Source organism: Theobroma cacao, chromosome 10 (assembly GCF_053813885.1).
Source record: "Theobroma cacao isolate CCN51 chromosome 10, ASM5381388v1, whole genome shotgun sequence".
Classification (NCBI taxonomy): Eukaryota; Viridiplantae; Streptophyta; class Magnoliopsida; order Malvales; family Malvaceae; genus Theobroma; species Theobroma cacao.
In genome coordinates, this window is record NC_142648.1 from 28,575,633 (window position 1) to 28,598,698 (window position 23,066).

The 23,066-nt window shown below is 36.7% G+C and overlaps 4 protein-coding genes and 1 non-coding gene across 5 annotated transcripts; 2 read left to right on the forward strand and 3 right to left on the reverse strand.

Moving 5' to 3' along the window:
* Positions 1-1,048: 1,048 nt before the first annotated feature.
* On the reverse strand, positions 1,049-3,714 carry LOC18587473 (RING-H2 finger protein ATL74). Its single transcript, XM_018129572.2, has one exon. The coding sequence runs from the start codon at positions 2,499-2,501 to the stop codon at positions 1,914-1,916; it is 588 nt and encodes a 195-aa protein (XP_017985061.2). The 5' UTR covers positions 2,502-3,714; the 3' UTR covers positions 1,049-1,913.
* A 1,826-nt stretch (positions 3,715-5,540) lies between these two features.
* Positions 5,541-11,338, forward strand: LOC18587475 (transcription factor RF2b). Its single transcript, XM_007011254.3, is given in 5 exon segments — positions 5,541-6,159; positions 9,730-9,862; positions 10,202-10,286; positions 10,658-11,001; positions 11,003-11,338. Coding segments are annotated over 5 exon segments (1,152 nt in total). The 5' UTR covers positions 5,541-5,656; the 3' UTR covers positions 11,090-11,338.
* Positions 11,339-12,292: 954 nt separating this feature from the next.
* On the reverse strand, positions 12,293-13,305 carry LOC18587476 (non-specific lipid-transfer protein 1-like). The gene is made up of 2 exons (XM_007011256.3): positions 12,886-13,305; positions 12,293-12,697 (listed from the first exon to the last, which is right to left on the reverse strand). The coding sequence occupies exons 1-2, from the start codon at positions 13,248-13,250 to the stop codon at positions 12,688-12,690; spliced, it is 375 nt and encodes a 124-aa protein (XP_007011318.3). The 5' UTR covers positions 13,251-13,305; the 3' UTR covers positions 12,293-12,687.
* Positions 13,306-16,194: 2,889 nt separating this feature from the next.
* TRNAT-UGU (transfer RNA threonine (anticodon UGU)) lies at positions 16,195-16,266 on the reverse strand. Its single transcript has one exon. It is a non-coding gene; the product is annotated as a tRNA-Thr (tRNA).
* Positions 16,267-18,251: 1,985 nt separating this feature from the next.
* Positions 18,252-19,729, forward strand: LOC18587477 (expansin-A10). The gene is made up of 3 exons (XM_007011257.3): positions 18,252-18,495; positions 18,715-19,027; positions 19,120-19,729. The coding sequence occupies exons 1-3, from the start codon at positions 18,351-18,353 to the stop codon at positions 19,421-19,423; spliced, it is 762 nt and encodes a 253-aa protein (XP_007011319.1). The 5' UTR covers positions 18,252-18,350; the 3' UTR covers positions 19,424-19,729.
* The last annotated feature ends 3,337 nt before the right edge of the window (positions 19,730-23,066 follow it).

Below are 23,066 nucleotides of genomic sequence, written 5' to 3' on the forward strand. Positions count from 1 at the left end.
CAACAGTGCTTTTCCAAGGATAAGATCACTTATTGACACCCTTTTGCAAATTAACCCAAAAGAGAAATGGCCAGGCATGCTTGAACAACATGGCTTCCGCTTTGGGAGATTCTCTTTCCAAGCAAGTTTTACCAAAAAACCTGGCATTTCCGCCTACTTGAATCTCGACCACAAGTTTGAATGCAAACAGTTCTTCAGCCAGCTGTTTTAAATGGAGGCTTTTGACCTGATTACAGGATTAAAACCAATAATCCAAGTGGTTAAGGCCATTCAATTATTCAAAAGATTCCATTGGCAATGTGAATTCCTTTAGATTGCCTTTCTAGCACACCAACTGGATGCTTCCGTGACAAACTTTTGTACTACAGTGATACTTTTGTCCTCGTATCAGCATGAGCGTATACACACACGTATATATAAAACAAATACAGCCCAAGCTCGGCAAGTGACCAAGAAAAATTCCTTGCTGCAATCCTTGGAATCAAGGAAAAATCTTACAGATAGGCTTAGATGAACAAGGTCAAGAAAGAGGGTGGTCCAATTATGAATGATGCTCTTGGAAAAATGTCCTCATCACCCTGCAGGTGTACTCAATACTAAGATAATGCTTGGAGTGTGGTGCATATGAGTGAATTTTTTCTTGTGTGGGACTAGAAAATGAAGGCCCACAGACCATAGCAGTAAAGAAAGAGGTTGTAAAAAAAGATGAGTTTTTGAAGGATTGAGATTCCATTCTATAAGCACAAATTGTTGATTCCTTTTGTTTCCATATGTCTAAAGTGCACCATCCCCATTACACTTTGTTTTGTGATTTGAGTGCTTGAGAAATGATACCCTACTTTGGCATTCCTGTTTTGTTTCTATAAGCAACCAAGCTCCAATGTTATATTCAAACCAAGAAAAGCAAGGAAAAACATTATATCAGAAGCTAGAACATATTTGTTTTTAAAGACTTCCTTTATTTGACCAAGGACCATTATCTTTGAGTCATCCATAAGTGTAAAATTGGGTAATAAAGTAAGAAAATGAAGAGTTGAGGCATAAAAACTGACTGAAAGGAAAGATCCCTTTGTACTCTAAAATTACAGAAGCCAATGGTAAATGAAATGACTTTTGAACATCACTGATAATTGCTGAATTAGATTTATATTGCATCAGCATGACAGCAGTTCAAATGTCATGTGGGTTGAGGCTAAGAATTAGACACCATGGGCTTGCTTGCTTACAAAGTGCATAGATGCTTTGTAGTGGATGTAACTCAAGCAAAGGAATCAAAACCCCAGAACTGGTTTCCTTTTGTAAGGCCACTTCACCTGTAACCATTGACCAGTTGACAGCACATACTATATGTGTTGAAAGGCCACATCTGAGAGACCAATTCTGAAATTGAAATTAAGCAAGTAGGAGAAAGTCACTGTTCAGACTGCACTTAAGGAGGTCTCTCTCTGTTCTGTTCCATTTGCAGGTACATGTGGAAACTTTCTATCAAACTATCCAACTCCTTGTTGAGTGATTCTGCTCCTTTAAAAAATATCAGCGTTTGTCATCAGCATAACATTCCTTCTTTCTATACAAAGGTTGAAACAGGTGCATCAACTAAATTTCCCAATAGACTCATTACATACAATTGGACATGGATTGGTAGACATTTTGTCTGTCATCATGGAAAAAGCAATAAGCCTCTAGTCCTCTGGAGACATTCTCCATCTCCCCACAAAGCATGTAAGGAAACAGCAAAGCCTCAGAAAGCCTCATACCATTTCTTTTTTCTTTTGCAATTCAGTGGCAATCAATATTTCTCTCTATGCATATACATAAACAAACCAACCTAAAAAGTGTCAAATAACATTAACAAAGCTACTCTATGCCCCCCTTTCTCATCTGGTGGGGAACTATTTTCAAACCAGGATCAATTAAACCTCATCTGCTGCAACTGGAACATCAAATTGTCCTCCTGGTGAATTCCCATGTTGCTGGACTCCGGCCTCCATCTCTGCACCAGCATCAGAACTAGTTGGCTGCTCTAGCAATGATTGCCTGCAAGTAGGACAGGATGAGTGTGACAGCAACCATGTATCTATACACCTCACATGAAAACCATGGTGACATTTTGGCAAAACCCTGACTCTTTCACCATCAATAAATTCTCCTAGGCAAATTGGACAATCTGTAGCCTTAATATTTATCCCTGAACTATATATGGCCACAGGAATCTGGCGCAATGCTCTCTTCTTCAGGCCTGTTGCAGCCAGACGTGCTGCTGTCTCATCTGGGGTCTCAAAAGCAAACCTTCTACTACAACGCAAAGCACAACGCACTATGGAGTTTAGTCCTAGGGCACAAATCAGTGCACAAAGCAAAGCTGCCAGGATGATCACCATGTTAGTGTCGAAATTGGCTTCATTGGAGAAAGAGCTGCGCGTTCTGTTTCCATTTGTTGGTGACGCGGTTGATTGTGTATCAAGGAGAAGGCGGTGTGGACTGTGATAATGAGTCACCATTGCTATTTCCAGCTTCTATCACCAATTGGCAAGCACCAAAAGCCTATAGAAAGAGTTGAAAATTCTACTACCCTTTTGAAGTTTGGGATGTTGTCTTTAAGCCTCTTTGATGAACTTAGACATAGAGGCTTCTAACTTCTTTGTTCCAAGTTCTTTCTACAGTGAATCGAACCACAAAGGACACTGAAAGAAGAGAATTCATCTCTCTCATTGGCTGAAAAAACTAAATCCTTTGCTTGTTTGCTTCAACTTCCCTGTCTCAGCTTGCTATGCAAGGATGTGTGGTTGAGGGAAATAAAAGCTGAAGCTTCACTTGCTGCTGATATATAGAGAAAGTGGAGTGATAGGAAACATCAAAGTGAGGGCTTATGCTTTTCTTTCTTTTGGTTCTTGTTCATCAGCTTTCAACTAAAGAGAGATATGGGCCTCTGAGTTATGGTTATGTCTGTCAGAATTCCAACTAGATAAAGAGACCAATAAAAAGCATCTTCTTTGGGAACTAAAGTAAAAAAAGAGAGGGCTTTCATAGTACATCAAAGGGTGAGTGCAAAAGAATTTATGGCTTCCAAAACCACAAAGAGTCCATAACCCTGTGAACTCCTTTCTCCATCAGATCATCACCACCATACATGGAAAAAGCAAAAAGGATTGTAGAAAATGATTTGGATTATGAGGACAATGATTTGGGCTTACCAGGGTCTACTGCTTACTAGTTTCCAGCAGAAGTAGTTGGAAATTCTTTGCTTGGAACTCACATAGAGAGGATCAGATTATACCTAAATGGTCCTGGAATGAGATAGGGGATGACTATATCTGAAGGGGTAAGCAAGGTGCTGATAGTATTTTTCTGGATGGAGGAAAGGGCATTGGTTTACAGATGGGAGGAGATACCAAGTACCAAATGGACAAATATAATTAAGATAGATATGTGTTTGATGTCTTTTCATTGAAATATCATTATTGAGAGATCAAAATGACAGGCACAAGGATTGGGCTTGAGAAACAAGTAGAAAAAGGAAAGGGTGGCTAAGGAATTTTTGATTATGGCACCTGATCCCACATAAATACAATTAGTTTATGGAGAAAAGAGGAAAAAGAAATGCTTATTCTTTAGCACCAAATCCCTTCCCACTCTTCCTGCAATTAAAAGGTGAAGCAATTTGATTATTCACTTCAACCAATGCTCATCTTTGCATCCCTTTTATATTTGAGATAATGGCAATGTGTTTATGCTTCTGCAGAAAAATCTAATGTGATCTTATCTGATACTACGGTTTTCACCATGAGAATTTGATAAGCAAAGCTTTTTTTTTTTTTCTACCAAGTAATGATCGTGATAGCTTATAAAGAAACAAATTGGAGGCATCTACCATGCTGTAAAAAACTACAGCAATTTTTTACCCTGGTTATGGCCCCAAAAGCTGCCAAAACTTCATCTCAAGTCAGATGCCGAAAGCAATTTCCTCCTTTGTTTTAGTCCTAGTGTCGGCCTTTCGATGGAGACATATTCATCTTTGCAGAGATACCTGTGAAACTACATTGTTGAAAGAAAAGACTGGGCACATGGATCATGTGGCTTAAGGCATTATCTCCATGGCCACCTAGGAGGAGCTCCTTGGTCCACATATGTCTGGTCGAGTTCACTGTCTTCAAGCCTTGCCTTCGGCGTCTAGTGTGGACCCTCGATTTCACACACCATAACATTAGTCTAACTCTGCATCCCCATCTGATCGACAGTTCCAATGGTCCATCCCTACATGTTCCATCAATTCTTTAACCCCATGTTATTATGCCCCTCAACCACTCTTGGCTAAACCTCACAACAACATCAATAGCTTTAGTAGGTGAAGAGAAAAAGAGGACCATTTAGCAGCCGGAGGCTATCAAATTTCAATGCCAACAACATCAGCAATTGCTTATCCACATTCTGAGAACACATAGCATGTTGCAGTGTATCTATCTATCTATCTAATAGATTGGATTGAGATTTTTCCACTTGATGATGACTGTTGGATTAGATAATTATCAACGCAAGATCACCAATTTTGCATGGTTACTCTTGTCATTCCCTTGTACAAAGAATCATACACCCTGAACACTGATACATGAACAGTAGACTGCAATTTCACTGTTGAAAAAAAATATCAGTGATGAGTGATTCGGATCTTAAACCCTACTTTTTAAAAAGAGATAACAACGGTTAAATCAAATCTGAATTATTATCACCTCGTGACAGTACCAATGTCTACAGCATTATCGATCTTCTCACTAGTCATTGAACATGTCTTTCTCATCTTTTCTTTTTTGAAAAAATCTTGATACTGCTTGTGCAGTGTTGAAAATCTTTGATGTGAAGAAAGCAATAGATGGAAAGGTTGTCTGAGGCCATGGGCAACATGTCCCATGGTTGCAGCAACTTTGGTTAGCATGTTTTGGGACATATTGAGCCACAAATATACCTGTTCACATTATATATATATATATATATATATATATATATATATATATATATATATATATATATATATGCATGTATGAATGATCACCCACATATATATATATATGAGTAGTATTATTGGTTTCAGCTTTTTCCAAATGTCCCACACTGCCATTATTAGTCCCATAGATACTACTCCACTTCACTAGTAGTAATACTTTAGCAATGTTTTAGGGTTTTAGGGGGGTTAAGATAAATTTTTTTTTTATTTTAATATGTTTTTTATATTAAATTTTAAATTTCAAGATATCTCGAAAAAAATAAAGACGAAAACAAATTTGTGATGAAAATTTTGATAAATTAATAAATTATTAATCATTTATCTGAATAATAAAAAATATTTTTCTTTGAATAAGTAATTTTTCGATTATGGAAACGGAAATTAAATTGAAATATTTTTTTTAAAAAAATTTTATTTTTTTGTATTTAAAGAAAAAAATAAAATGAAATATTTTTTGTTCTTAGGTGAAGTGACAAAACGAGGTCGTTTTGGCATTAAATTTCTTTCCATGTTAGCGTGTTGTTTATTAGGAAAGAAGAGCGAAGAAAGCTAGAAAAGGAGAAAAGATTTTAATTTGGACAGCCAGTCAGCTCTCTTTCTCTCTTATTTCTCTCACATTTCTCTTCCTGAGATCTGAATCTGAGAAGCAACACCAAAATGCCGGATCCGCCGAGCCTGAGTCCCAATCCGGATCAGCCAATTCACTCCAATGCGTCGTCCACCACCCAAACGACGCCGTCCTTCGCCAACCCAACCACATTCCGAGGCTCTTACCACAGGCGAGCACAGTCGGAAGTCCAATTTCGTATCCCAGACGACTTGGATCTCGTATCGGACCCGTTCGAAGGTCTGGGATCCGAGGACGACTTGTTTTGCAGTTACATGGATATCGAGAAGCTGGGTGGATCATCCAAGGGGGCGGACGAAGGAGGGGCTGCGGGATCTTCGAGTGCTGGGTCGGGTCAGAACCCGAAAGGAGGAGAGGAAACGAGTGGCGGGTCGGGAATGGGGGAGAAGAGTACTGGAGGAGGGAAAGGAAGGCATAGGTATAGTAATTCGGTTGATGGGTGCTCGATGATGGAGTCGATTGAAGCTAAGAAAGCTATGGCTCCTGATAAGCTTGCTGAATTGTGGACTGTTGACCCAAAGAGAGCAAAAAGGTTTGGGAATTACTTCCTTTTTCCCCCCTTTTTTGGTTTTTTTTTAGTGAATTTGGGTTTACTTGTGTAATTGTGGTGTTGGGAACTTATGGAATTGTAGAAGAAGTTCGAAGTTTGTAACTTTTTACTGTAAAGTTTGTGAATTTTGTTTCTTTTTGGTAGATTATAAGGGGAAGTTATTAGAACAAAGTAATATACTTTTTGTTTTTAAAATTGTATATTTGTATAAAAAGTTTTTTTTTTTGTTTCTTTTTGGTTGGATTCATTATTTTTTGTCATAGGCATTATGATTGTTTTGTTGAATTGTTCTTTTTTTATCTTTATCTTAATGGTGAAGTTGACTTTCTTTTTGTTGGGTGCGGATGGGGTCTTGGGCAGTTTAGGAATATAAGTGAGGAACTTAAGAAATTCGACTTGGAAATGTTTTTTCCATGGGGAGTGGAAACTTGAAAGTATTTAAGAATTTTGGAGAATTTCTGAAAAGTATGCATTTTTATGGAACTAATCGATGTCAATTATATGGGTTTTTCCTACTTCTGGATGCTTTCTTATGGATCATGCACATACTTCTTAGCTCATTCTCTTGTTTCATGGGTATTATGACTTTTTTGTTGACATAACTTTCTTTTAACAATTTAGTGCTTCAGTTGACTTATTTCACCCCTTGATGAATGGAACTTTTTGTATTTTATGAACTTCATTGAAGAAGTTTTTAAAAGCATGTGTTATGATGCACCTAAGCATTTTGCTTGTTGATTGGTGTATGATTTTTCTACTTAATGAGTAGGGTTTGAATCTTCCCTTTCTCAAATAAAAAAAAGTATGTACTTTTATGAATTAAATTCATGTGGATTTTGAAATGTCTTCTATTTATGTGTGCTTTTCCATGTTTTTATGGCTTCTTTTCTCGTTTTCAGTTGACTTTTTTCACCCTTTGATGAATGATAATTTTGGTATTTTACGAACTTTATGCATTACGATGCAACTAAGCATTTGACTCATTGATTGGTGCATCATTTCTCTACTCAAAGAGTGAGGTTCGAATCCTCCTTTCCCAAATAAAAAAAAATATATGTATTTTTATAAATTAAATTCATGTAAATTATGAGGTCTCTTCTATTTATGTGTGCTTTTTATGGATTATGTTTTTATGGCATCTTTTCTCGTTTTCAGTTGACTTTTTTCACCCCTTGATAAATGGAGTTTATGGTATTTTAGGAATTTCATTGAAAAAGTTTTTAAAAGTATACATTATGATGTACTTGAACATTTAGTTCATTGATTGATACATGGTCTCCTTGCTCAACGAGTAGGGTTTGAATCCCCTTACTGCTAATAAAAATAAAGTATGTATTTTTATGAATTAAATTCATGTGAATTATGAGGTGTCTTTTATTTATGTGTGCTTTTTTATAACTTATGTTTTTATGGCTTCTTTTCTTGTTTTCAGTTGGCTTTTTTCACCCCTTGATTGGAGTATTTGGTATTTTAGGAATTTCATTGATGAAGTTTTTAAAAATATGAATTATGATGCATTCGAACATTTGGCTCATTGATCGGTGTATGATCTCTCTACTCAAAGAATAGGGTTCAAATCCTCTTTCCCCTGATAAAGAAAAAGTTATTTATTTTTATGAATTAAATTCAAGTGAATTATGATGTGTCTTCTACTTATGTGTGCATTTTTATGGGTTATGTTTTTATAGCTTATTTTCTCGTTTTCAGTTGACTTTTTTCACCCCTCGATGAATGGAGTTTTTGGTATTTTAGGAATTTCATTGAAGAAGTTTTTATAAGTATGCATTATGACGCAACTAAGCATTTGTTTCATTGATTGATACATTATCACCCTGCTCAAAGAGTACGGTTCGAATCCCTCTTCCCTCAAATAAAAAAAAATTATGTATTTTTATGAATTAGATTCATGTGAATTATGAGGTGTCTTCTATTTGTGTGTGTGTTTTTATGGGATATGTTTTATCGCTTCTTTCTCGTTTTCAGTTCTTTTTTCAGCCCTTGATAAATGGAGTTTTTGGTATTTTAAGAATTTCATTTAAGAAGTTTTTAAAAGTATACTTTATGATGCATCCGAGCATTTGGCTCATTGTTTAGTGCATGATCTTACTGCTTAAAGAGTAGGGTTCGAATCCCTCTTCCCTCAAATATAAAAAGTTATGTATTTTTATGAATTAAATTCATGTGAATTATGAGGTGTCTTCTATTTATGTGTGCTTCTTTATGGCTTCTTTTCTCATTTTCAGTTGACTTTTTCACCCCTTGATAAATGGAGTTTTTGGTATTTTAGGAATGTCATTACAGAAGTTTTAAAAAGGATGCATTATTAATGCATTCGAGCATTTGGCTTATTGATTGGTACATGGTTTTTTTGCTCAAAGAGTAGGGTTCGAAATCCCTTTCCCCTAATAAAAGAAAAAATTATGTATTTTATGAATTAAATTCATGTGAATTATGAGGTGTCTTCTATTTATTTGTGCTTTTTAATGGGTTATGTTTTTATGGCTTCTTTTCTCGTTTCCTTAATGAGGAAAATGCAATATTATATATTTTTCTGAATTTTGATGACTTGTTTTCCAATTATGATTAGGAGATGGAATAAATGCTTCCTGAAATATTGAAGTAACTATAAGTACTTAATTGCAATATTGTCTTAGTAAATCAGATCAGAGTATGAGATTGTATAATCTGTATCTCAAATTGCTAAGTACATTGTTGGCTTGTCTATGGGAATTTCAACATATGTATGGGCTGTTTTACCATCAAATGTTGTAATACTATGGTCAGGAGTAGGAAATATTCAGTTTAGTATCACTGAACATGTACTTCATAAATTCTAAGAACACTCAGCATTGATTATTCGGATAGTCTTTTGCTAGATTGTTAACTACTTGATCTTGTTACTCTTTCTCCTTCTAAATGATTTTTTAAATTTTTTCTCCGATAGTTTTATCTATTCTTTTTAAAATTTGATAATCAGTTTTATAATCAATTTTTTTCAACACCTTGCGTTTTTGGAAGTGTTGGTTTCTAAGGCCAGTCTTGTCACCATATTCCGTGCTGTACTATGACGTCATTACTATCACTCCATCAGCATAACTGAAAATATTGACCTGTGGAATATCTCTTAAACCATTAACAATATGACTTCTGGGCAGTTATGGGTTAATTTCATTTAAGTTTGATTTTTGGCAAATGAGCTGTTCTTTCCAAACTGTGGAACTTGCAATAATGGGTTTGGAAGGTCATGTGCGCATTGGTTTTCCACATTTGGAACGTTATAACCTCTTTTCATTCACATTTTCTATTGTTTGAGAGCCACTACACTTTACCTCTCTTTTCATTCCTATATTACTGATAAGTGTATCTTGCTTTAAATTGCATTAGCATTTGGTGAGGCGGCTGAGTTAGTGCAATTCTCATCTCTCTGCTCAACACCCCTCCACCCTTAGTCAGAATGGAAAATTTCCCCCATAGATTTGACAATCTCGTATTGTGTGGTAAGATTTGGGTTTTCATTCCAGTTTCCGCTAAGAAAGTATGTAATTTGTGTAGGATCATTGCAAATCGGCAGTCAGCTGCTCGTTCTAAAGAGAGGAAGGCCCGATATATATCTGAATTGGAGAGAAAAGTCCAAACACTGCAAACAGAAGCAACTACTCTTTCTGCGCAACTAACCCTATTCCAGGTTCTTGTCAAGCACTTTCCTGTCTCATTGCATAATATTTAAGCTAGTTTGTGGGGATATGCATTCCTTTTATGCAAATATCAGATCTGCACATTAAACAGTCAAATATTTGGCGATTCATTTTGCTAAGAAATCAAAAGCTTTTTGCAATTGGGTCTTTAATTCTTTTTGGTTTAGTTCTTTTATTGTGATTGAACATGCTTCTAACACTCTGTTAAAGGCATCTTATTTTCTGAAATTGCCATTATTTTTAATATGTTCCATCTTCTGTTGCTTTCATTTTTCTTGATTGACTAATACCTAAGTGTTAATAGTCTTAATGCCTGTGTCCTGTTCTAGAGAGATACAACAGGCTTGAGTACTGAGAACACAGAGCTTAAGCTTCGGCTACAAGCTATGGAACAACAAGCTCAGCTACGTGATGGTATGTTCTGTCCAAACCAATTAGGTACCAAATTCTCTCCAAGATCGTATATCTTTACGAGTGTACATTCAGCATATCAAGGGACGTGTTTGCTACACAAGTTGAGCAATTTTTTCACCATATCTACTCCATGATAAGTAACGAAACAAACTGGCATGGAACTAGTCAAAATAAGGGATGCCCATTTTAAATAAATAGTATTCTAGGCATTAATATCAGAGCTCAAGCATTGTGTAGCATTATGATTGTCCATTTGCATGGAGGTATCTAACCATGTTTGTATTAACGTCCCTGCTATTTCATTCATAAAACTGCAGGGAATTGTTAACTATATATATATAATTTTTCTTCTTGTCCATTTGTGACTACAGCTCTGAATGAAGCACTGAAGAAGGAAGTAGAGAGGCTCAAGATTGCCACTGGAGAAATGACAACACCCACAGATACCTTTAATTTGGGAATGCACCATATCCCTTACACCCAATCTTCCTACTTTCCTCCCCAGCCACAGCATGTGCAAGTTGACACCCACAACATACAAATGCCACAGTTTCATCCCTTCCAGTCTAACATGTTGACGCCTAATCAGTCTGTGGTGGCTGCCTCCAACTCGCATGCCTATGCTGATATGATGCAACAGGACCCTCTTGGCCGATTGCAGGGGCTTGATATCAGCAGCAGGGGTTCACGCTTAGTGAAATCTGAAGGCCCCTCAATTTCTGCCGGTGAACATGGTGGAACATTATGATACAAATTTTGCTGATAAACAGTTTGCCCTGGCCTATTTGTTGGATTGTTCATAGACTGACCTTATTGACATCAAAAGGTACTATTCAGTTGAATTCAATTCTTTCAATGAGATTGGGGTTTTAGGTTTTCTGTAGCTTTGCTAGGTTTCCAGATATTGGAGATTCTTTTCTTGTGGATTTCACATTCAATTATTTTTGGAGCAAAGCAATGATGTGGGAATAGAAGTTTGATCCCTAGAAGTAGATTGATGTGACATTCCAGCTGCTTCCGCTGTATTGTCGGTTAAGTATTGTTTAAAGTTATATTGCTGGTGAATTTCTTCGAATTGTTTTTGTTTCAGTGGATGGTGCACCCTCACTCTCAAATGAGTGTGCACAAAACTGTAAATACATCTGGCTATATGATTGTAGTGCCTTGAGTTTACAGTTCTTTAACTTCCTGGCTCAGTTAAACCTTGGAGGATAATACAGGCCTCAGTTGCTGTTGCTTGTCACTTAATCATGTGATATGATTACTTATGACTTGTGAATGCATCAGTGTGTGATCTATGCTCTCTTCAGAAAGGTCTTGATTTACAACATTGTTCAGCCCTTTGTTAGGGTGCAGAGGGTTATATAAATGTTGACCTTTTAGTTAGGGATAATTGTTCAACCCTTTGGCATTTTGAAACTGGGAGGGGGGTAGGTGTACTTTTTGGACTTTACCCCTCCTACAAAATGAGGATTTGAGAATTTGAATTCAAATCCTGCAGATCAAAGGTCTCCTACTATTGGGCTATTGCCTTTTGGATAGGATGGTTTAATTTTTACTGAAAATATAAAGTCCTGAAAGGGGCTTTCCTAATCGACCTTACAATTACAAGTTTATGGAAATCATGAAGAAAAGTAAACCCTTGTTCCTAAGGGTACTCCCTGCCAATAAAGCTCTGAATTCCTACTTGTATCAGAGTTTGGGCTTTCAAAAATTTTAAGCAAATTAAACCTACAAGTTTTTGGAAACAATGAACTTGTTTAGTGCAGGTACCAGTAGAAACAATTTTATGTTTAGTCCAAACTTGAATTGCCTTAGCATAGTGTAATGGGTCTGAAAAGTGAGAGATGAAGTGGGCGTTGAGTATATAAATATAGGATGAGATAGGTCTTGGTATATAAACATGGCTTTTCTTTTACTTATCAAACATGTCTTTAACGTGGACTGGACTTAGTGACAATAGACTCTTCTTCTAGTTAAATTCTTCTGCAGTGTTTCCTACAAAATTTATGGTCTTTGCAACAGAAAACATTTCTTCATTACCAGTCTAAAAATCTTATCTCAACTCATGAAAGTAAATAGAAAAGTCCAGGCCCATATAATAATACATCGAAAGCAGAGGTTTTTAATGCATAGCTTTTGCATAATCTAATCCTTCCTGGACATTACACAGGACAAACCATGCCTATGCATTTCCAAGAAGGAAAAAGTGAAGTACGACAAAATAAATTACTGCAGCACTGTTATTTTCGTTCTCAGTTTTGCTTCTTACTTCAATAATTTATAATAGAAGAAGCTGTTGCTGAGCTTCAGCCGCTACTGCTGCTTAGCTGAAAGCCTCAAACTTAGTTTCTCCAAACTCCTGTGCCGCATGGCTGCTACCTTTCATCTTCGTTTCCTCTCATTTCACCCTGCAAAGATTGCCAAAGAAATTGATTTATAGTACCAAGTTTCCATTACATCTCATTGCTGTATTCCAAGATGAAGAAAAATATTTTATTTACATTAGAAGATCAAAATTGTGCAAGGCATAGTTTCAAAGTTCTTCTCTGTCTAGTCTAGCTATCAAACAATGGGGTTATTAGTAGAAGATGCTTACTGGGAGCAGTTAGGATTCTGAGTTGTAATATTGTAGCGGATGTTGACGTTACACTTTCCCGGAAGCTGCTTAACAAGATTGAAATTGAGCCTATGACGGCGTTGGAACTGAGCAGCAAGACTCGTTAAGCATCGGCAAACGCCTTGTCGATCCGAAGTAGTCTTGGCTTTGGAATTCAGAAGCCGGATCTGTGTGCAACAGTGTCCGAACGAGCTCCCGGTCGCCAGGTACGTCACGCACGGAACAAGGGCCTTGCTCACCTCGGGGCAGGTTAAAGCATGAACAACTCTAGGAGACTCAGTCATCAAGCCTGTAAGCACAAATAATGTGCACAACAGCTTGCAGGTGAAAGAGCTTCTAGACATGGTTGAAACGAATTTAGCTGAAACCTGAACATCCTGAGAGCGGGTTCGATCTTTATAGAAACATGGCCATTATTGCAGTTGTTGGGACTGGTTTGGAGCTTATTAAATGGCCACACTCAGAAGAACATCTTAGAATAGTCTCAGACAGACATATATGATGAATGCTTCCATCCCTTTCCAATGTTATAAAAAATAGTTGCGCCCCAATGAGAACTTGCATTTAGAAATCACAAACTTTCTGGTAATCATTTAGAGAACAGTTGCTAATTGCAGTTACAAGCTTGTGAGTGACTTTCACAGGCAAGAAAATCTGCCATGTAACACTGTAAAAACTGTTTGGAAGACAAGAAATCAGTAATAGAATGATTGAATTAGTTCAAATGTTAGTGTAGAAAGTACTGTTAAGGGCTCCATAGTGAACCATGGCTGTTACTATGGTTGTTGGGAGACCGGAATGCCATCAAAATTAATAGCCAAGGACACAATCACGGTCACTTCCAGCAAACCTGTGAATTTCTACTTTCATAGATTTATGATTCTCAACTCTCAAAAGACAAAAGTTGTCAGCAAAAGATCTGTACTGTCATAAGGTTTTGGCAACAAACTAATTGATCTCATAAATTAAACAAAAGTTTGGCCAAAAACTATAAAACTAAACTGAAGTAAACTGGAGTGGTACGTGTGAACTCCTAAGGATGGAGGGTTGCTGGCTGAGGAGATCAGAATGAGGGAATAAGTTTTCTGCTTTACAAGACTAAAATGGTTTCCGTCTGCTCAATTTGGTTCTTCATAGATTGATTTGGGGTTAGATTTGTTTATTTGAGAAATAGACTATTTGGACTATGTGCCTGGGAGGTGCTCTTATTCTTATAGCTGGAGGAAGATTCTTAAATTGTTGCTAGGAAATCCAATTAATCCTGACACAACATTGCTGATGAGGCTTCTACTTTTCTATGGCATAACAATTGACATGAGTTGGGTCATCTACTCCTCAAATTTGGTCCTAAGATTGTTCACGATTCAGGGATCAGTTGCTATTGAGGGCCTGTGAAATCTGATCAGCTGGCCCATTTTTCAGTCCTTGCCATAGTCAAGATCCTGACAATGGTCTTTTGCTAAGTTATAGCCCATTTTTCAGCTGGCCCATTTTCCCCGACTTCCTCCTAAGTTATGGAAAATTTGTGTAGCTTTATGAAGGGAGACTTCCTAAGGTGAAGTGGTCTACACTAGTCTCTAGTCTGTTATTCTTTCACTACCAGGGAGCCATTAGTGTTTCTTCAGTGTGTTGGTCATCAAAGATAGGCTTATCATGCAAGATAGGAGACTAAAATGCATAAATTAATTGTAACATTTCCCATCAAGTGGGTTGGAATATGATTCTGCAAGCTAGAGGAAAAAAATTCCAAAACCTTTGCTTTTTAAGTTTGTCTGTGAATGTTGTTAACTATTTATGGACTATGATATTCGGTTGGGAGAAGAAGAATAAAACACTGTTTGCTACTTTGGTTATATGAGAACATTAATTGTTTGAAGATATTCAATCTGTTATCAGACTCAAAACCGAGTTATCCAGAGAATGTTGCAAGCAGTTGTATTAAATCCCTTCTTTGATCTAGTTGGAGAATTGCTAGCAGTGTCCTAAACTTGGCTTTGCTGTCTTGCTTGGTACAGTTTTCTGTTCGTAGGGACCATCTTGCAGCTATGTGTTATCCACCTCTCATTCTGGTAAAATCAACAGCTTAAACATCCGGGAAAGTACATAGTAACAGCAGTTAACTCAAATTTCGGACTCTCTCCTTCCATTGCATTGCCCCTTTTTCTTTTCCCACTGAGGAGCCATAATCAAATGCAACTCGATCTATACCTTTATGATTTCGGATTCAAGTGTAGCTCAGATTAAGCAGGTGTCAGGACTCCTAACTGATGACTTGCAGCCAGTCTAATGTTTTTGTACAATGTCAGGTGCTGGTGCATCAGAAGGGTATCAGCGAAAGTTGAGGTTTTGGCTATAAGAATATAGCCAACAACCAAGCTTTCCATTTTACATTCACAGGGTTGATTATCAATCAATTTCTTTTGAAAGGTGATCTTTTTCACCATTTGGAACATATTCTTTCAGTTGTACACGAAACCAGGGATCAGGACACCAAACTTAACTACCTTGCCGCCATGTAAGGGTCACAGGCTGCCCTACAACCCCAGCTTCCAATTAAATGCACATGGCTGGGGGGTTGAAACCTTTTAGTTAGAACTGCTGTATGTTGGGGTTTGGAAGCCCCCAAAGTGGGTCTGGGTTTGCGGCTGCAATGTGTGACCACTGTGTTTTAAAGACCCCCAGAAAGTGACTATTCAGAAAGCTGAGAGTTAATGGTCCCATTTTCCATGAAAGATTGTAGGGAGATCTTAGTCTCTTGCAAGTGGGACTAAGAGACAACCCCTTGTGGGGGGAGCTCTCATTGGAGCCTAACACACAAACATTTGGATAACTTCCACATGACCTTTCTGTGGATCTCATTTCAAAGCTTTAATTAATGTTGTCCCCAGGACAATGCCTGGGGAGCTTTCTGGTTGCAAATCTTAATCCTTACTGATATAACAACAGAAGACAGAATAAATATGGAAAATCCCATATCATTTCGTATTTTTCCCTGTTTTTATATATATAAAAAAAGAACTAATACCGTGCATGCTCATTCTTTTATTGCAATTAGATAAAAAACTGGGAAATATCTGCAGCTAGCAATAGGATTAAACTGTTGATGCTGGTCATGTTGCATGTAGATATGCGTTACCAAATAACAACAGACTCCAACCCTTCTCAACTCTCTTAAAAAGAAATCACAACCAGTAAGCCAAACCTGAGTCATTGTTCTTTGGCTTACTCTATTGTTTCTCCTACACTTGTAAATGTTAGGCAAAAAGCAGAAGGAAATCAAGAAAGGTTTGCCCCCATGCAGGATCGAACTACAGACCTTCAGTTTACAAGACTGACGCTCTACCACTGAGCTATAGGGGCTCTGACATTGGTCATCCAAATTCCTTTTGTTTTCTACATTTTTAACATGAGCTTCCCCACTGGGATCCTGTGTGTTGTTTATTTTATTATCGCATTGTCACAAGACTTTGACTCTTCCATACTTTAAATTCACATTGGACTTTTGTAATTTACTCAACATGCTTGATCAACAAATACAGATGCAGAGGTTTTGTCTCAGGAGGACTTGAAAATTTTTTTCACTGTTCAATGAGAATATCTTGGTAGAGGTAAAAGAACCTCATGTCACCTTTTCCAATATTCCATATTTCCCACTTCGAAACAGACAAGTTTTAAGTTATGTTGAAAAGAAATTGTAGCAGAAAAAGCAGGATTCTCAATCTTCCCTACTGATGTGAAATTAACAAAAACAAAAGGAAGCAAAATCAAAGCATTTTTTTCTTATTCTCCTTTAGTCCACATCTGATATTAGGAAATTACTTTTATTGCTTGGATGCTTTTGGTTAATCCTATATCAGTATCAGGTTACAATGTTGAAAACCACCCAAAGTTCACATGAAAATGATGCATGGATACGAAGGGGACCGGGAAGCCCGGGGCTTCCATGTGCTCCTAACATGGTAGGACCCTGACCAAATCTTTCTAACAGATAACTTTCAAGCTTTTCTTCCTGTTTAACACATAAGATTGAGATTAATCATTGTAAAAAACTACAAAACTCAATGCTTAAATTAATCCCTACACACGTATGTCTAATGATTTCAATGATCGATTAATGATGATGGAAAAAAAAAATCATGTTTTTTCTCTTTCTGATCTTATAGATAGATATGGCTGCGCATGCAGCTGATGCTGCATACTGCTAATCATTCAGATTTAGCAAGTCAAGTTCATATTATAATATAATTATCGACAAATGATTCCTTATGTCACCATCCAAAAGTATACGGTTGATGCTCACTGAAATATGGTTTTGGTAAGGGAAAAAAAAAATTATATGATTCGTGGCCATGTACCAGATATAGTTGTTTTGAGCAAAGCAATGCTAGTTAAGCTTAAACAAGTTGACCTAATCAATAAACAAGTTGCACATTGCACTGGAAATTAATATGAGGCTTTAATTTCAAATGCTGAGTGCTTTCAGGTCGTTCTGCTGCTTTCTTGGTTGTACAGCAGATTGCTTCAACAGAAATGGTATGCTTACAGATGAAGGAAAGCAGGTCCCCCCCCCCCCCCCCCCCCCCCCCCCCCTCCATTGGCCCTGTAACAAATGGAAAAAACAAGAAAGAAACCTGATGGGATTTTAATCTTCCTGATGTTCAAGGTCTTTGAAGAACATTAAGAAATACATAGATCCCACATGTGTCCAGGCGTGCCCTTGTTACTGGCTTCCTGTTTAGGAGATGTGAATTGAATGCTGTGGAAGATAAATGGGAGGTGTCCCTATTGATTTTACCACGAACAGCATTTTTGTAATGTGTGAAAAGGTTTAAGATGAAAAGCACAAAATGATTACAAGGCTCCCTTGACTAGTTTTGGAGGATATTCCTCTACAGCCTACCAAATTAGACCTCAAAGAACACAGGAAAAAATAAAGAAAACCCAAAGTCCCCAATCAAAGGAAACAGAAGATTTCTCCAGGGATTGGCGCGATTTCAGGCAATTTAAGGAGAAAATTCCACAAAACTACACCTAAGGAAGCATTTGGTTGGAAGAAAACAAAAGGGAGAGCAGTTAAAAGGACTAGGAGAATAAGATAAGAAAACATTGATAAATGCATGTGCAGGTGGGGGCCATGCGGCATAGCGGTTGGTAGTCTAACCGGAACATTTGCATGTGCAGGCTTTGATCCTTGTAAATGACCTGAAAATATGAAATCCGTTTTCGTGGTATTGCCTTTCTCTCATCAACGTGAGGATTGCTTGCTTGTCTCTTCCTTCTCTTCACGTCCACATCGCACCGCCCCCAGACCTTTTCCATTTATTTCCTATATAAACCCCTTCTCCCATCCCTATGTTCACAAGCATCAAGCACTAAACACACCAAGCCTTTTAATTACCCTCTCTCTCTCTCTCACCTCTCAAGTACTCCAGCTAATATTCACAATGGCAAAAGCAGGATTGTCTGCAGCTTCTCTTCTGCTCTTTCTCTTCAATTTTTGCCTGCGAGGGGCCTATGGTGACTACGGGGGAGGATGGGAAGGTGGTCATGCTACATTCTATGGTGGTGGTGATGCATCTGGCACAATGGGTAAGTTTAGGGGACTTTGTCATTCTAGCAAAAAGGAATAAAAGCAAAACAAAGAAACAAAAACCCTTAAAAAGTGTGGGGTAATTAAAAAGTTGAAGCAATGCTGTAACAACTTGCTGCTTCAGGCCTTTTTGTGTACTTCCAAAATAATTGCACATGGTAACTTTATATGGTCTATAACTTTTTTAAGTTTACTTACATCCACTGCTTCTATTTCAGGAGGTGCTTGTGGATATGGCAACTTATACAGCCAAGGCTATGGGACTAACACTGCAGCACTTAGCACTGCCTTGTTCAACAATGGATTAAGCTGCGGTTCTTGCTATGAAATGAGATGTGACAATGACCCCAAATGGTGCCTGGCCGGATCCATTATCGTCACTGCAACAAACTTCTGCCCCCCTAACAATGCTTTGTCCAATGACAATGGTGGCTGGTGCAACCCTCCCCTCCAGCACTTTGACTTGGCAGAGCCTGCCTTCCTGCAGATTGCTCAATACCGCGCTGGAATCGTCCCCATTTCATTCAGAAGGTAATGATTCCAGCACCCTTTATGATCAAAGCTTAGTTAAACTAGTTTCCGAGCTCATCTCAATAACATATTTTCCATGTTGGTCTGAACAGAGTCCCCTGTACGAAGAAAGGAGGAATCAGGTTCACCATTAACGGTCACTCTTACTTCAACTTGGTCTTGATCACAAATGTTGGTGGTGCTGGAGATGTCCATGCAGTGTCAATCAAGGGCTCTAACACAGGATGGCAACCAATGTCAAGGAACTGGGGCCAAAACTGGCAGAGCAACTCCTACCTCAACGGCCAAAGCCTCTCCTTCCAGGTCACCACAAGCGATGGCCGGACCGTGACCAGCTACAACGTGGTGCCAGGAAGTTGGCAGTTCGGCCAAACATTTGAGGGTGGTCAGTTTTAAGAGTTTCCAGGACAAAAGAATGTCCTGGAAAATGGAAGTATGTGTATCTATTGTGCCACTGTTTGAGAAAGGGGAAGGAACAAGGGGGAGAGTATAGAGTAGGAGAGGCTCAGTCCCATGTGGCTGTCTATTGCTGTGGTGGTTCATTGGCACCCGCTAGGCCTTCTTTATATATTTTCATTCATCAAAAGGGTTGTGAGCTTTACAGTTTTTTCTCTTTAAAAGTAAACAGGGGATATTCCATAGTCTGGCTTCTGTCTAATTCATAGCCATTAATGAATATCAATTCAAGATTTCTTTACTTAATTCCAACTTGACTTTCTTTGATTCTAGATCCCAATTTGCCGGTTCCATTTCCAGTATTTCTCATTGCAAATTGGAAAAATTTCATTCCTCCAGCAACATGCTATAATTAGTCCTAAAGAAAGAACTGCAGCAGTAGGCAAGCTACCTATTTGCTGCAGGCCAATCTCTTTAAACTACATACACAGACCGAACCAAGAAAAAATGCCCAAGCAAACCTGCATATATTGGGACATTAACAATTTTGCACCTGCCATTCTCACTAAAAACCAAACCTGCATGTATTGTCCTGCCCCAAACCCAAGCATCTAAGACATAACAACGTTCCATACCCAAGACACGAATCTCATAAACAGGTTAAACATCGAATGTCATATTGAATCAAAAACAATATTTCCAAAGGTCTCTTCAGAATTTACACTTTACAGAACCTCAAGATCTCCAAATACAAATTCGCAGTAGCTTTATTGCTTTGACACACTTTTCAATACCAACTTTACTCTTGCTTGTCTGTCCATTTATGTGTTTGTTTATTTTCAATTTGTGATTTTGGATGAATATGTAATGTAGACTTATGACCAAGAAAGCAAGCTAAAAGAGTAATTGCCTGTCTAACACAAATGTGGAATCCCATGTGCTTGGTTCTTGGAAAGAACTACAGCATGGTTGCTTAACCTTTGACCTATAACTAACATGCCAAACCTCTAACCCTTACATTACGTATGTCATTACCAGTCCTGTAGACTGTCACTATCCTGTTATTGATTCCTTTAGCAATGTCATGCGGTAATTGTGCTCTCCTATCTCTTTCACTGGTCCCGGTAGAAGTTAGATCGATTACAGTACAAGGTCTGGAGGCATATTCAACACCGTTGCAGGTAACAACTTAACTACTGTCACCGACCATGGCAAGCTCTAGTTGATCAAGATTCCAATAGGTCAACTCTCCTCCCCCTGTTGCTTGTCTAACAGCAATAACTTTTGAAACCGACAGGAATTCACATGCTTGCAACGTAACAGTTCTGTAATTGTATGAAATTTGGCTTAAAGGAAGACAATATATCAAGTCAAGAACAGCAGCCATGGCATGGTTTCTCAAAGCATGTAAGAATTCCTCCAGCAGCGGTTTGTATTCCAAGCGGAAATCAATACAACGGATTTTTAATTTAAAATTAATTGATAATAAGTGAAGAGATGTTTATTATGTTTATTTATTTAAAATATTTGTACTTTGCGTGTAAAGATACTAAATTTATCATAGAACAAACAATAACGAAAAAGATAGTTTTCTAATACTATGTTAAATTTTTAAAATGGACATCTAATTTAACTAAAAAGGAATATTATAACAGAGTTGAAAATTTTAAAAAATGGATTTATATGTTTTGCCACCTATTCATTGAAACATAAGTCAACATTGAATTATCAAATTAAACATGGGTTTTTTTTTTCAAAAATATCCTTCATATATAAGATATTTTTGAAAATAACTCTCTTTATAATTTTAATTATTTTTTATCAAAAGAAATTAATATTGGATAACATCATCTTTAATAAAATTGACTCATATATTTAGGTCCGCACCTCAAATTTACTCACATCTTTTAAACTTTTCTCGTCAGATCATTTATCTCCAAAGTATTTCTTATCAGAAAAAAAAACTTTTAAGCATTTTGAGTATTTTGAAGTGATTTTTGATATATGATGAAAAACTTTTGAATATTTTGAACATTCTTCGCCAAGTATTCATATTCGTTGATTATGTTGTTAAATGAAATATGGTGTATTGTTTGAAGTTGTTGATTTTGTTAAATAGAATTCAGTAGTTTTGGTGGTTTTTAGGCATTGCATGACTTGTTTTAAAGTATTGTGTTACTAATTTTAAAACATTGGATAACTAATTTTTAGGTATTGCGGACTGGTTGATATGATATTGCATCATTGGTTAGTAAGGCACTGTGTGACTAAATAGTAATGTATTGCGTGATTAATTTGAAAACATTGTGCGACTTAGGCATTGTCTAAAATTCAATCACGTAATGTCTAAAAACTAGAAAAGTAATGATTAAGTTACGCAATGCATAAAAATCAGTCTCGTAATACTTAAAAACCAGTGATACAATGTCTAAAAACTAATAGTGCAATATCTAATAACTAATTATTTGTCTGTTCGCAATCAAGTTTAAGTTACCAATGTCATACAGTGTTCTAATTTACAAATATGTCTAATCAATTTCAACTTCTCAATTTTGAGGTTCTATGAATAAAGTAATAAAGTCAAAAACCTAAAACACATACGTTGATGTCATCTCTGCCTTTTGAGATAGCTAGAAAGAGTTGGATGACAATATAGACTCTATTTGACAAGAGAGAAATTGAGATTTAATTTTTAAATTTTTATTTGGATGACAAGATAGAAAAAACAGAAACCATTTTAATTTGTCTGAAATTGTTTAAAGGGCATTGTTATCAAGTCATGTCAAAAATTAGTTAAAAATAAATAAATGATATTTTTGAATTGGGCTTACGAGAAGGGTTATTTTTCACAATTTTCTCTTAAACATGTATAATTTTTTTATAATAATTACATATAATTAAATAGCTATGTGATAATCAATTAAATTTTATTTACAAATTTTCACACTCACATCGGTTTCTGAATACCACTTATATTTTAAAAATATTTTTTGAATTATTATTATATATACTATGTAACTTATATAATAATTTAATACTTCACAAACAAATTTAATTAATCATTACATGTAAATATGTAACATTGAATCGTTAACTCAAGTCAATTGATCCTACTTAATGCATAATATACCATTCGTATTTGAGATAATAATTGACATTTTTATTGCTGTTGTCGATAGTAATTCACTACTTAATGCATAGTTTGCTTAATTTTCAAATGTTTTTTATTTTTTAAAAAATATAAATATATATATTATAACATGAATAGACACGTTAGATCTATGTATAAATAAATACGATTAATTTACACAGGAAAAAAATATCATACGTGAGAATCAAATCACTGGACTACAATGCAAGAATAGGCCAAATGGTCATCCATCCAAGTAATAGAAGTCTGGTAGTAAATCAGAATATAAGAAATTTTGCATCAGGTACATCAACAAAGCCAACAAGTGCCCATGCACCGAAAGGTGAAGAAGCCATAATACAATCTAAGATGGAGCCTACACATTCGACAAGCTTACAGATAAAACAAAAATGGGTGCTGAGCAAAGTCTAAGGACAATGAAAATTCCTATTTGGAATCTCAATCCTTTTAGGAGGATAATAACCTTTAGGTCTAATTTGACAAACATTTTGG